This window comes from Egretta garzetta, unplaced genomic scaffold (genome assembly GCF_000687185.1).
Source record: "Egretta garzetta isolate BGI_Z169 unplaced genomic scaffold, ASM68718v1 scaffold41, whole genome shotgun sequence".
Classification (NCBI taxonomy): domain Eukaryota; kingdom Metazoa; phylum Chordata; class Aves; order Pelecaniformes; family Ardeidae; genus Egretta; species Egretta garzetta.
The window spans coordinates 1,057,571-1,070,147 of NW_009258755.1; the positions used below are offsets into that span (position 1 = coordinate 1,057,571).

Genomic DNA, 12,577 nt, shown 5'->3' on the forward strand with positions numbered 1-12,577 from the left:
GGGAAAAACTCTGTAGAGTGACATAGTGGTTAAATTGGAAAGCTTGAACCAGTGTCTTACATGTTCACAACTGTGCTTATATCCTCTTGGTAATTTTTTGAAATACAGAACTAACTTCTGGTCAGACAAGAAAAACTTTGAACATTCATAAATCTTGACCTTGTTGACCTAACAAAAGTGTATTTTGGCAATTCTGTGGTAGGACTTAGCAAACCTCTAAAAGCTGTGTTCCTGCTCAGGGAACAAAATAATGAATCATGTTTCTTTCAGTTTCTAGAATAGAACGGGTAGGAACAAGATCTTGCAGTTATGTTCTTTTATAAGCTTCAGGGGGAAAAAAAGGGAAATTGACAATGAAAAACAACCTGAAAACTAACATTGTGTGAGTTTCACAGTGTTAATATTTAAAATAAAATCTATTGTTAGTGTTACAGGTGGTTTTAATCGTTTTTCTATTTCTTAGCTCAGTACTTTAAAGGCAGAATGCTCAAAAACAATCTATGTGGTCATGATGTTGCCATGGTATTAACTTGTCCCAAATGTCAGTGATGTTATGCTTCCATATGCAGGAGTCTCTTTACTTGGAAACCTCAATTGAAGGGGGATCAAATCTCCAATATTCCACCATTGGAGTTCTCCCTTGGAAAACTTTTAGTGTCACAATGGGGTGTGTGGTCATGGTTGATCCTTCTGAGTAGAACAGTTTCAGTGAATCTCCTTTGAGTCTGTTCTTCCACAAAAGTTGTATACATAATTGTCTCTTTTTGCATTCTTAAATATGCTCTCTCTTTTCTGTCACACTTGATGGCTTGGGGTGTTTTGAGGAGCAGATACATTTAATCTCCTTTGTCCTTTTTCTTTGAAAATGTATATAACGGCACTGGAAGAAATGTTTTTAAATATATTTTTGTTTGCAGTGTTTTGCAATAAGTTATTCAAGATATAGCCATAGAGTGAACTAAAAATTAAGCATTAGGAGTCTCTTCAGTACCAAGAACTACATATGTGCCCATTATGCTTTTTTCCTTTCGGCTCGTTAACTTTTGTTACTTACTTCTATGTAGCTACTTTTTACATAGTGTCTGTACCAAAAGTAACTGTTTATTGTCAATGTTCAATGGAAAATACAAGCTTTACATTGAGAACAAATCAAGCTCTGAATTACAACAGCATGGAAAGGAGGAAAGAGTTAAACACTTGTCAGTTTTGCTTGAAGTTGGGGATGGTGCATAATTGCTCTAAAGAGGATGGGAATCTTCTGTTTGCAGTTGTGAAGGAAGTCACAATAGAGACTATTTTAAAAATGTTGTACATAGCATCAGTTGGTGTAGTCTAGAAAGAACTTTTAATAGAAATTTTTTTTTATTTCAAGAAACAACCTTTTTCATTGTTTTTGTCCTTTTCCCATTGATATCTTCCTTGCCATTTGTTGGGCATGTGCTTGCTTGTTTGTTTTTTTTAATATCATGTTGAATGTTTATCTCTTCCTCCCCCTCCTCTTTGCAGTGGTAATAGCTTTCAAGTCTTAGGGCTGAAATGATGTTTTTTTCCCCAGGATCTTTCTTGATAGTTTCGTATCAAAGTTTTTAGAAGAAATTCTCAGTCTCTTATTTCTTAAAAAGCTGCCATTTCTGAAGCACTAACTTTAAATTATTTTCCTCCCCCAGCAATTGATAGTTCCTCTACTACAAGCAGTGCCTCCCCTGTTCTGAACAATTATGATGCCCTGGAAGGAGGTGGCTATCCAGGTAAGCAGTTCATCACATGTTAATTCTGAATTGTTTGTTTAAAGACTTAAATGTTTACTGCTTATGATTTTTTTTTTCTATTTCTGGTGATGGTTATTGTTAATTAACAAGTAGGTGAAAGGAAATGCCTATGAAAGGAGTGGAGATAGAAAGAACATGCCTTGCTTTTTTAATCACTTTTCACAGTTTTAACACTGAAGTTGGAGTAACCATTTAATAAAACTTTCTTGTATCAGAAGTCATATTTTCCATTGTAATACTGAGGGTAGTGCTGTAAGTATGCTCTGTGTGAAAGCAGGCATTTTTCTCTAGGTCATACTGTATGCCTGATTGTGTTGACATTAGTAATTGATAATAGTTGATGCACCACTGAAGTTTTGAGACCAACAATATCAGCTTGCAGAGATGCTTGAATCAGATTATTTTCTTCTATTTTTTTAGTTTAAAGAAAATGGCTTCTATTTTGTTTATTTTTATCACTAAAAATACCAGGAGTGTCAGGTTTATTCTAAATGAACCTACTAGCAGACCGCCGCAGTCTTGAGCTGTCATATTGAGAGCAGGTGGGAAAGATGCTGTCAATGTAGGTATGTTAGCCAATATTTTAAATGGCAATTGGATTAATTGGGGGGCAGGGCTTCCCTGTTAGCTGTTTTGCATTGCTCTGGCCTCTGAGAATGTCACACTGGTTTGCTTAGTTTGATGAGTTTCTGTATAAAGTGAAATCTCTGTCAAGTAAAAAGCCAATACTGCTATCCACATAGGGTCTAGCTCATACCAGTAAGGGTAGCAGAGGTGTGGCTGCCGTATTATGAATTCTAATTTTGCAGCTAATAATGAACAATTTTGGTTCTGCTGAAGGCATATTCTAAAAATAACTTGCTCCTTCTGTTTTCCTCAAGGAGTAACAGGATCAACTTTAAATTTTTTCGATCTGTTGATTTTTTATTTTTTTTTTCCTCCTAGAGAGCTCGTGCCAAATGTAGGTTTTTTTGGTGGTTGGTTTCTTGAGTGGTTGGTGTCTTTGACTGCCACTTTTCCCAGTGGATTTTACCAAGCTTAAATTCTTCTGGAACTTAGCTCACATTTATAGACCTTTGTAAAGAGCAGTTTCATCTCTTTACAACTGTTAAATTTTCTATGAATTTAGGTCAATTTGGCCTTTAAAAATAGTGGGACTAAACTGTGCTTCAGGGATGTACAGAAGGGACTTGCATTACTTCAAGAAATGCTCTGTGTCTACATTTAGAGAACTAGTTCTGTCATCCTAGCCTTATGTTTTAACAGTATTGAGAAGTGGTAGAGGAGAGAGTAAGCATTAATGGTCTCTTTTGCAGTTTATATCAAGTGCAAATCTTGGAATAAAATGTGGTTCTAGGGCGGTTTTATTCCTTTTTTTTTTATTCCGTTGAAATATTTTTTTTTAAAGCTGCTTTTTTTTTTTCTTTTCAAGTAGCATTTTGTTATTAGTTACACAAGTCTATGGTCATCTTCCCACATACACCCCCTTTATCAGCATAATTGCAGTAATCTTCCATGCTAGTTTATTTGGTCAGTGCAGATAAGCAACTTGATGGATAATGAAAAAATTTATAAATCGAAGTGTTGTTTGTTAAGCGTTTAGGAGTTTCCATTTGAGTTAAGAAGAAATAGTATGTATATTCAATATCTGTGGGATTTCTTCTGTCCTTCTAGAGACACGTTCTGTGACCAGCAGCCCAGTTCCTGCTCCATCAGTCCCCCAAACATCAAAAGCTTCTAAGCCCTTTGGTTATGGATATCCAGCACTGCAGCCTGGCTACCAAAATGCAGCACCATCTACTCCTGTGCAGCCCAGTAATCCAGGACACCATCCTGGGTTTCAGCACTATCCACAGGTTTGTATTTTTAATTTAAAAGTTACTTTATGAAGTAATTTCATGAGAAAAGTCTTTTCTGCACGATATATTTCCTTTTTTACATATTTTCTTATTTTTATAATTTCTGAGACAATATTAAGTATAATATTGAAGTCATAGCTCTGGATCTTAACTTCTTATTAGAAGGCTTTTGAATTAAAATTTTAAGTGTATCTCCAAACAATTTGGCTTAACAAGTTTGCTTCAGCAGTTATTAGCAGCATCCACAATTTTAAGGCTTGGTGCTTCAAAGAGCGGTGCTTTATTGATAGGGAACAATAAAGAAGCATAATGAAGTACCTGATCAGCAAATATACATTTAATAAGAGCACTACTATGGGCTATGATCTCAAGCATTAAATCACCGTATGAGCAAGGCATGGCATAGGGTCCAGATGAAAGAGCTCTACAGAGCTTGTGCTGAGTGTGTGTGGGAGCAGACTGCCTGCATCTGCTCTCTTTTCCTAGTAAAGAGTGGATGAAACACCCAACAAGTTGTATCCAATGACCTGGCTCCCATTGTGCATGTGAATCACCCAGGAGCAGTGATATTTTCAGTTATAGATAATATTAGATATTTTCAAAACTCAGCTGGAGAAGGGTATGAGCAATCTGATCTAACTTTGTTGCTTGAGCAGGAGGTTGGACTTCCAGACCTCAAAGGTGCTTTCCAACCTAACCTTTTCTCCTCTTCTATGGTGTTTTGTTTTAATTTAAAAATATATTAAAACAGTTTCTGTAACTTGGAAAAGTTACATTGTAACATCTTTGAAGAGTAGGGGGGGTGGGAAACAAATTGTCAGCCTTTCCTAGTAACTTGTTTTCTTATGCCTGGAAATCTTGGAGGGTTACATGTGACTTCCAGTATTGATTTGTATCTTGAATTTTAATATTGTCCAATGATACATATTTGGAAGGTATGTCACAGTCATCTTAACAGTTTTAAGTTTCTGCCATACAACTCTTTTCTTGTTTGTTTGGGTTTGTTACTAACTACTGCTGTATCTTTTTTCTTAATACATGTCTGGAAGAATTGGGATTACAAGAAGATTTAAGGTTGTTTTTTAAACATATTGTGTGTTTACCCGTTTGCAATGCTCTTACTTTTTTTAGCAATATCCAGGTGTGAACCAGCTGTCCTCTTCCTTAGGAGGCTTAAGTCTACAGCATTCTCAGCAGCCAGAAAGCTTGAGACCAGTAAACCTTACACAAGATAGAAACATTTTGCCTGTATCCTCAGTTCCAGCACCTGTGCCTAACTTGAACTCTGATCTTAGGAAATTAAACTGCAGTCCAGAGTAAGTGTACTGTCTAGAATAGCCTCTTACATTTTTTCAGTGACTAATAATTATTTAAAGTGTCAAAAAATGTCTAAACCAACTCCTGACTTTAAATCTTTGTGATGAGCTAAGATAACGCCTTTCACTTGAAATTAAGTTCATCCTCTGCATCCTTAAACAAATGTTGAAACTGTCCTGCCATCAGAATACATTATATGCAGCATGAGGGTAGCTCACTTATTAAAACATTAAGAAACCTGCTTAATCTTTGCCTTGTTTTATCCATCTAAATTAAAAAAAAATCTAATTTTTTTTTTTTAGAAAAAAGAAAAAACTATTAATAAACACCTTAATGTTATGCAGTACGTTTCATAGAATATTTTTGTAATATTGCATAGGATTTTTTTCCAGAAAATTGTGATGATCATGCCTAAATACACTGAATAAACTGTGAGTATATTTTACTGTGGTAATCCTGCAATCATGATGTATCCTTTCACCTCTGATTAACATTGAGCAATATTATCTTAGTATTATCTACTATCCCAAGTCAAGTGCAGCTAGGTGCAATGGAAATTGCTCTTCCTCAAAGATCTTGATTCCAATTCCAAAAGCAATTTTATTCATTGCCCTAAATTAACTCAGCTTACTGCCCTAGTGATAATGCATGGTCCCACCAGAAAACACAAATCAAAAAATTGGGGTTCTCAAAAATCGTTCTTAGGTGTGGAACGCTTTGGACAGCACTATTCATGCATTGGGGTTTTTTAGTGCCCTTTATTTAGCTTTAAGTCCATCCTCCCTTTCACATACACAAAAGAAATATTTTGATTCTCTCGGTATTTTAGATCCTCTACTACTTTCTGAGAACTAGTAAATACTGTATTCCTTCTTTAGTTCCTTCACCCAAAAAAATCTTTATAATGAATAAAAAATACATCTTTTTACATTGAGTGTTGTACATAAAGTAGTTTTGTCTCTTTATTGCAAGTTCATTTTGATATACTTGCATTGCTGAACTACTAAATTGGGGAGTGGGAGAGTATTTTTTTTGTTTCTTTAGGAGGCTTTTTAATCTCTTTACCTCAATTTTGTTTATTAAATCAGCTTTGTAAAACAGGATTTCTTAAATTTCAAATTCTTTAAAATCGTGTGTTAACGCAATTTTTTAATATATTATAAAATTTCATTTTCAACATAATGTTTTTATTTCCTTTCAGCTCATTTCGATGTACATTGACGAACATTCCACAGACACAGGCTTTGTTAAACAAAGCTAAGCTTCCTTTGGGTTTGTTGTTACATCCCTTCAGAGACCTAACGGTAAAGTAGTTTACTTTTTTTTTTTTTAGTATATGTGTTTAATATATGCATTTGTCCTATTTTCATTCAAACAGTAAAATATAATGAACTCTAAGTCCTAAATTTAACAGAAGCAGCAAAAATTGTTTGGGACTTAGAGAGGAGGAGGGGGGAAGAAAGCCTTGAAATTGCTACTTCATTGAAATTCATAAGGAGTATTTTATTTTTTTTTTTTAGTATATGTGTTTAATATATGCATTTGTCCTATTTTCATTCAAACAGTAAAATATAATGAACTCTAAGTCCTAAATTTAACAGAAGCAGCAAAAATTGTTTGGGACTTAGAGAGGAGGAGGGGGGAAGAAAGCCTTGAAATTGCTACTTCATTGAAATTCATAAGGGAGAAGCTTTGGACAAGTCCTTCCAAATTTTTTCCTTTTGTTGGAAATCTTTGCCTGTGGTTCTCTAAAGCTCTGAATTGCTGCTCTGTGTGTTGGGCTCAGAACTGTCAGATACCTCTTGAAAAGGTGTTTACAGTGCCCTCTTGAAAAGAGGTGCTTATGTTGAACGTATTACTGGCAGGATAAATGCTGTTAATAGAAGCTAAGCACAATGTAAGACCGAAGCTGTGTTCATAACTGTTAAGCAGCTCCTCCCCATCTAACTTACTTGTATTTATGTAAAAAGCTGAATAACTGTCTGGTTTGACTTTTTCATATAATGTGTGTCTTTTGTGTAAGATTTGCTGTCTGTCGTATTTGGCCCCCTGAAGTTGTTCTCTTTCATAATTCCCCTTCCCATAGTACCTGTGTAACTATGTAATTTAAAGTAATTTCATTAAAAATCTTACTACAATGTAAGATTGGATTAAGACAGTAATTAAATATGTCTTCTGATTTTAAAGGGGAGGATATTTTTAATAGGCAACATTATTACTCTGTATGAAAATGAGCAAAAAGGATAAAAGGAAGGATGATAGAATAATCTGGTCTTACAAAGCTTTTATACACTGTACTGCATAGTAATGTTTTCCGTAAAATGTATTACATACCTTTGATACAGCTTTCCATTGTTCATTTTTAGCAATTACCAGTAATAACATCAAGCACAATAGTGAGGTGCAGATCTTGCAGGACATATATCAACCCTTTTGTTTCTTTCATTGATCAAAGGAGGTGGAAATGCAATCTGTGCTATAGAGTTAATGATGGTAAGTTTTTGTAGCAGGAGATGCTTGCATTTATAGAATCTCTTTCAAGTATTTGCATCATATCAGTCCATGGGATACTTTAGATTAAAATGTAGATTAAAATGCCAGTGTTCTTAAGATGTTTTATAAAATCTCTGGATCGTAAGGCAGCTATGTTGTGCATTTTCTGAAGCAAAAAGTTGTTTTGCAATTTTCTGGGAGACTAAGAAAATGTAATCATGTTATCCTGATTACTTCTATAATGAAATCAACTTAGTCCATTGACTGCTGTTGCAATATGCAAATGGAAGCATGATGACCGCTAATACTGTCTGCAATCCAGGCCAGAGGTTATAAAAAACATTACAGACTGAAGCTTGCTGTTGTGAAATGCTCTATTTGCATTGGTGTTTTAAAGTTGGGGGAACGTTGCTGTTTAAAATAAAGCTTGTTTTGTTTCCAGTTACTTAATTTTGATGTTGCTTGGGATACTTGAGATGTTCCTTTGTTTTATGTATCCTTAACATGAACTTTTTTCCGTTGTTAGTGATAATTGAAATATGTCTGCGTTAGTTTGCTTGTAGCTGCTGTAGTAGTTTTTCTTTGCTGATGAATATATAAACTTTTTTTGGTGGAATTTTTTTTTTATATAGTTCCTGAAGAATTTATGTATAATCCTCTGACGCGGTCTTATGGAGAGCCTCACAAACGGCCAGAGGTCCAAAATTCTACAGTAGAATTCATTGCTTCCTCAGACTATATGGTAAAAAAAGTTTTCATGGGAACTCGACAACAATTGCATGTTGATATAAAAGCGTTTGAAATTAATATTGCATATTGCTCCCATGGTGTGTATTAATTTTCCTGTGAAGGCCCTCTTAACACCAGAGAATAGTTAAAATTCGTATTTTTCTTTAATTTTGGCAAATGTAGATATTCAGAGGCTTGTCAATTAAAGGCAATTGCAGTGTGTGTAATCGTCCAGTGTAGTTTAATGTGGCATAGTCTGGTTTGAGTCTGACGTAATGTGGTTTCCGGATTTCTCCTTCATTTTGAAGAGGTTTAGAAAGACCAGTAATGGAATAACAAGAGAATTAAATTGGGTTCAAATTTTTAATTAGTAATTGTGACAGAAACTATTCTAACTAGGAGTCAACCTACAGTTACTGTGAATAGTAGTCTTGTCTCCAAGAAAGATAAACAAGGCCTGGGAAAATGGCATTATTAACAACAGCAGAAATAAATTGTTCTCTTGTCTTTGAATTGAAACACTGTGGCCAAGGCATTTGGCAATGAATAAATACAGCTTGTTATATGGCTGGGAAAAGGATGTAGGTAGAGTATTTTAACCCCATTTAATAGATAACATTGTCCACATCCTGAAAGAACAGTGGTGTTTTGAAGAGCGAATTCCATATCTGGCATCAGAGAGTCATGTTTGAGTTGACTGCTGGAAGGAGAGACTAAAATAGCCGATTTCTGTTCTGAAGCATGACATTGTATGTTTATTACAAATTGGAATTATTAACCACTGGGAATTGTGGTTAAGTCTGTCTGCATGAGTCTTAGTAAGCCAGTTTTATTGCATAATGTGTATCTTGCCTTTTTCTAAGTATTCCCTTTTCCCACTTCCCTTTGTAATGACTAATCATTTTTAACATTTCTTTAAATATTATTTTTGAACATTTTTTTTATTTTTATTTTTTTACTTTGTAGCTTCGTCCTCCTCAGCCTGCGGTATATTTATTTGTTTTAGATGTGTCTCATAATGCAGTGGAGGCTGGATATTTGACAATAGTCTGCCAGTCATTGCTGGAAAACCTAGACAAGTAAGAATATAAACAACCTTTTCAAATTAGCTAACATGTGATTATGAACAATACTAACCTACAGTTTTACAGAAAACTTGCATATAGTGTTTAAATATTCTGTCCCTAAAGGACAGAAGTTCTGTTTCCTGAGATTCTGAAATATAACTTACATGTCTTAAAAAAAAAAAAAAAAAAACCAAACAAACCAACAAAGACCATACCACTAACCAAGCAAAAAAATCAACCCCCCAAAAAACGGGTGTTGAATCAATTTACATGATGAGAGCTGTCTTCCTTGCATGTGATTGAAGGTGGATCTGCAAATAATTTACTTATCTGCAAAAAATATTTAGCTGTAACTTCTAACAACATGTTGTTTGTAAAAACAACTGACGTGCACTGCTTCCCCCCTGCCAAGACCAACAAAACCAACTGAATTGCAGAGATTAAATTGTCTGGTTCTTGCACTGAAACAGCTGAGATGCTGCGTACTGGAATGTTGTAGCCCCTAGTGTGAGACTGCCTAGGTAAATTGTGTTGTCAGTTTGGTTTTTTAGATTACAGTTACCTCTATCTACCTGTGCTGCTTTCTATCTGTCTTATTTTTGCACTGGAGCAGCATGTATGGGGTTGGTGGTGCTTTTTGAAGGAGGGTTGATAAACTTCGCTACGTTTGTGTCTTTTGAAAACTAATTTATGTCCTGTGGAGGCCTCACCCTGGAAATTGTTTTCCACAAGTTTTTATTGGGAAACTTGATTTTAATTTCTGATAAAGACAATGTACAATAAAATTCTTCACTTAAATTTATTGGTTTAGTTTTTCTTTGTTCAGATCTTCACAGGTATTTTATCAACAGATTCTCAGAAACATGCTAAACTATTTTAGGAAAAATCATAAAATCCCATGCAAAGTCTATAGGAAAATCAGTATATCCAGTTAATTTATATACCCAGATAGTAAAAACAATATTTGCCTCTATTGCTTTTGTTCACCATCATGGTTTTCAGCACTTGCTGATGTTTTATATTTGATCTGAGAAATCCCATTTAGTTTTTCTTTTTTTATATTTTTAATGCCATACACAGGAATATGGTCCATGTGGGAATAAGTGTGTTGCATTGTAGAGGCATTGGATTTTGGTTTAGGGCTGTAAGTACTCTGTAACTACATTAGTAAATGGGTTTTTTGAATGATGAAAGAGTGGAACACACTATTTTCTATTGAAGAACTGAGAAGGCTACCTTCTTTCATGTGTCAGTGTAATGTTTAAATGAACCTACTACGTTCTCTCTTGGAACAAAACATTGATGTTAGTGCTTACCTGTAACACTTAGTGTTGTAAACTGTATCATTATCCACACTTTTCAGAAAATACTGAAGAAATGTTACCTTCTATACATGAGCTGATTTTCTGCTAACATCAGCAGGAGCTCTGTGTGCGTATGTCTTGAGAAAGAAATTTAGGGCTTAATAGTTTATTTTTTAATGCTTCAGGCTGCCTGGTGACTCAAGAACAAGAATAGGGTTCATAACGTTTGACAGCACTGTTCAGTTTTACAACTTGCAAGAAGGTTTATCGCAGCCTCAGATGCTGATTGTCTCAGATATTGATGGTAAGTAAAAAGAAAATGGAAACTAAGTTTTTGAGAAGCTACTTTTTTCCCCAGAAGAAAGATTAGAATCTCTCAAATATTTTGGTATTGGGTCAATTTCATTGAATGTATAGGCAATATATTTTTAAAAAATAATCTTACCCTGACTACAGAGTAGGTGGTGTTTAAAAAGTGAAATTCTATTTTAATTTTACTTTGAATGAAACAAGCTTTGTATAGACTGTATTATTCTCTCTAGTGTATGTATCAGAAAAGTACAGTCATATTTCATGGTACAGATAGCAGTGGGCAGTGAAATGTTTTGTTCTATTTTAATGCTATTTTTTTCTTTAATAAAATGCTTTTTTATGTTCTCCCTACAGATATTTTCCTACCTACACCAGATAGTTTACTTGTAAATCTCCATGAAAGCAAAGAGGTATGATTTCTCAAAATGGATCATTAAATTTAAGGAGTTAAATATTCAAAATATAGGTTCCTTTTAAACTTTGAATTCAAGCCTGTCTTCATAATATGTAATTCTAGTGCTACTTTTTAACTATAGAAGTATTACATGTTGTTTTTTTGATGCATTATAGTTTTTTAAATTATGACTTTGTTTTACTTAGTGTGGTGAAACTAAGCTGAAATTTTGATACTGATTGTTCTGCTTCAGTTATGGCACTGCAGCTTTTTAGAAATAGCAGAAAATCTTAAGCTTGCAAAATCTCATAAACACCTTTCAATCTGTTCTGCAGCTGATAAAAGATCTATTGAATGCATTACCAAATATGTTCACCAATACAAGAGAAACACACAGTGCATTGGGCCCTGCTCTTCAGGCCGCGTTTAAACTGATGTCTCCAACGGGTGGTCGGATATCGGTGTTTCAAACTCAGTTACCATCTTTGGGAGCAGGGCTTTTGCATTCCAGAGAAGATCCTAATCAAAGGTCAAGCACAAAGGTACAAAAACTTCCTTTAATATTAATCTCATGAGACTAGGGACTGGCCACATCTTTCTGACTTGCATCGTTCTGCAGATCAACTCCTGGTTTTTGTTTATAGCAATTCACTAAATTTTATTCAGCATCTGTGTTTGTGCATGTAAGATCACTAGTTTAGACACATGTGTGTGGTATTATTAGTTTCAAAGCACATGAGTTGTCTTCTGGGCCTTTGGTCCATAGCTTTTCTTGGCAAGCAAAAGAAGCTGCAAATATCTCTGACTCCGTTAATACCAACCTGGGTTTTGAACCAAAGCATGGTTATATTAAATTATAGACCTAAAACGTGATTTCTTATTGTACTTGTGGCCTTGTAGTTTACAGCATCCAGTAAGTGTTATATAGTTACATGAATGTTTATTTGTATGACAACATAAACTTCCTTAAAGTAGGATCACAACTGCTTGTAAATACAAACTAGAAGAGTATAGACCATAAAGAAAATAATTTCTGCAGGTGGAAATACCTACAAATTATTGCTTAAAGGAAAATTCCTTATGATACGTTGCTATTGAGTAGATGTCTTTTGTTCCATGCAGTCTTAAGAGAGCACAATTGTTGTCTTAACTCACTCTTGTACAATTTATTCACCAAAGGTGGTCCAGCATCTTGGTCCAGCAACAGATTTTTATAAGAAGTTGGCACTGGACTGCTCAGGCCAGCAGACCGCTGTGGATTTATTTCTCTTAAGTTCACAATATTCTGATCTAGCTTCTCTTGGTAAGAAGTACCTAATGTATGCATTCACTC

At 34.7% G+C, this 12,577-nt stretch overlaps 1 protein-coding gene across 2 annotated transcripts in view; it reads left to right on the forward strand.

The window, feature by feature from the left end:
* SEC24B (SEC24 homolog B, COPII coat complex component) overlaps nt 1-12,577 on the forward strand; it is a 46,975-nt gene that overhangs the window by 20,914 nt on the left and 13,484 nt on the right. For both annotated transcript variants that reach the window (XM_009649191.2, XM_035888873.1), the window contains exons 5-15: nt 1,668-1,748; nt 3,444-3,625; nt 4,760-4,944; nt 6,147-6,249; nt 7,312-7,438; nt 8,071-8,180; nt 9,134-9,246; nt 10,724-10,842; nt 11,205-11,260; nt 11,580-11,786; nt 12,424-12,547. In XM_009649191.2, coding sequence (XP_009647486.1) covers nt 1,668-1,748; nt 3,444-3,625; nt 4,760-4,944; nt 6,147-6,249; nt 7,312-7,438; nt 8,071-8,180; nt 9,134-9,246; nt 10,724-10,842; nt 11,205-11,260; nt 11,580-11,786; nt 12,424-12,547 — 1,407 coding nt within the window. The remainder of the gene's footprint in view (nt 1-1,667; nt 1,749-3,443; nt 3,626-4,759; nt 4,945-6,146; nt 6,250-7,311; nt 7,439-8,070; nt 8,181-9,133; nt 9,247-10,723; nt 10,843-11,204; nt 11,261-11,579; nt 11,787-12,423; nt 12,548-12,577) is intronic.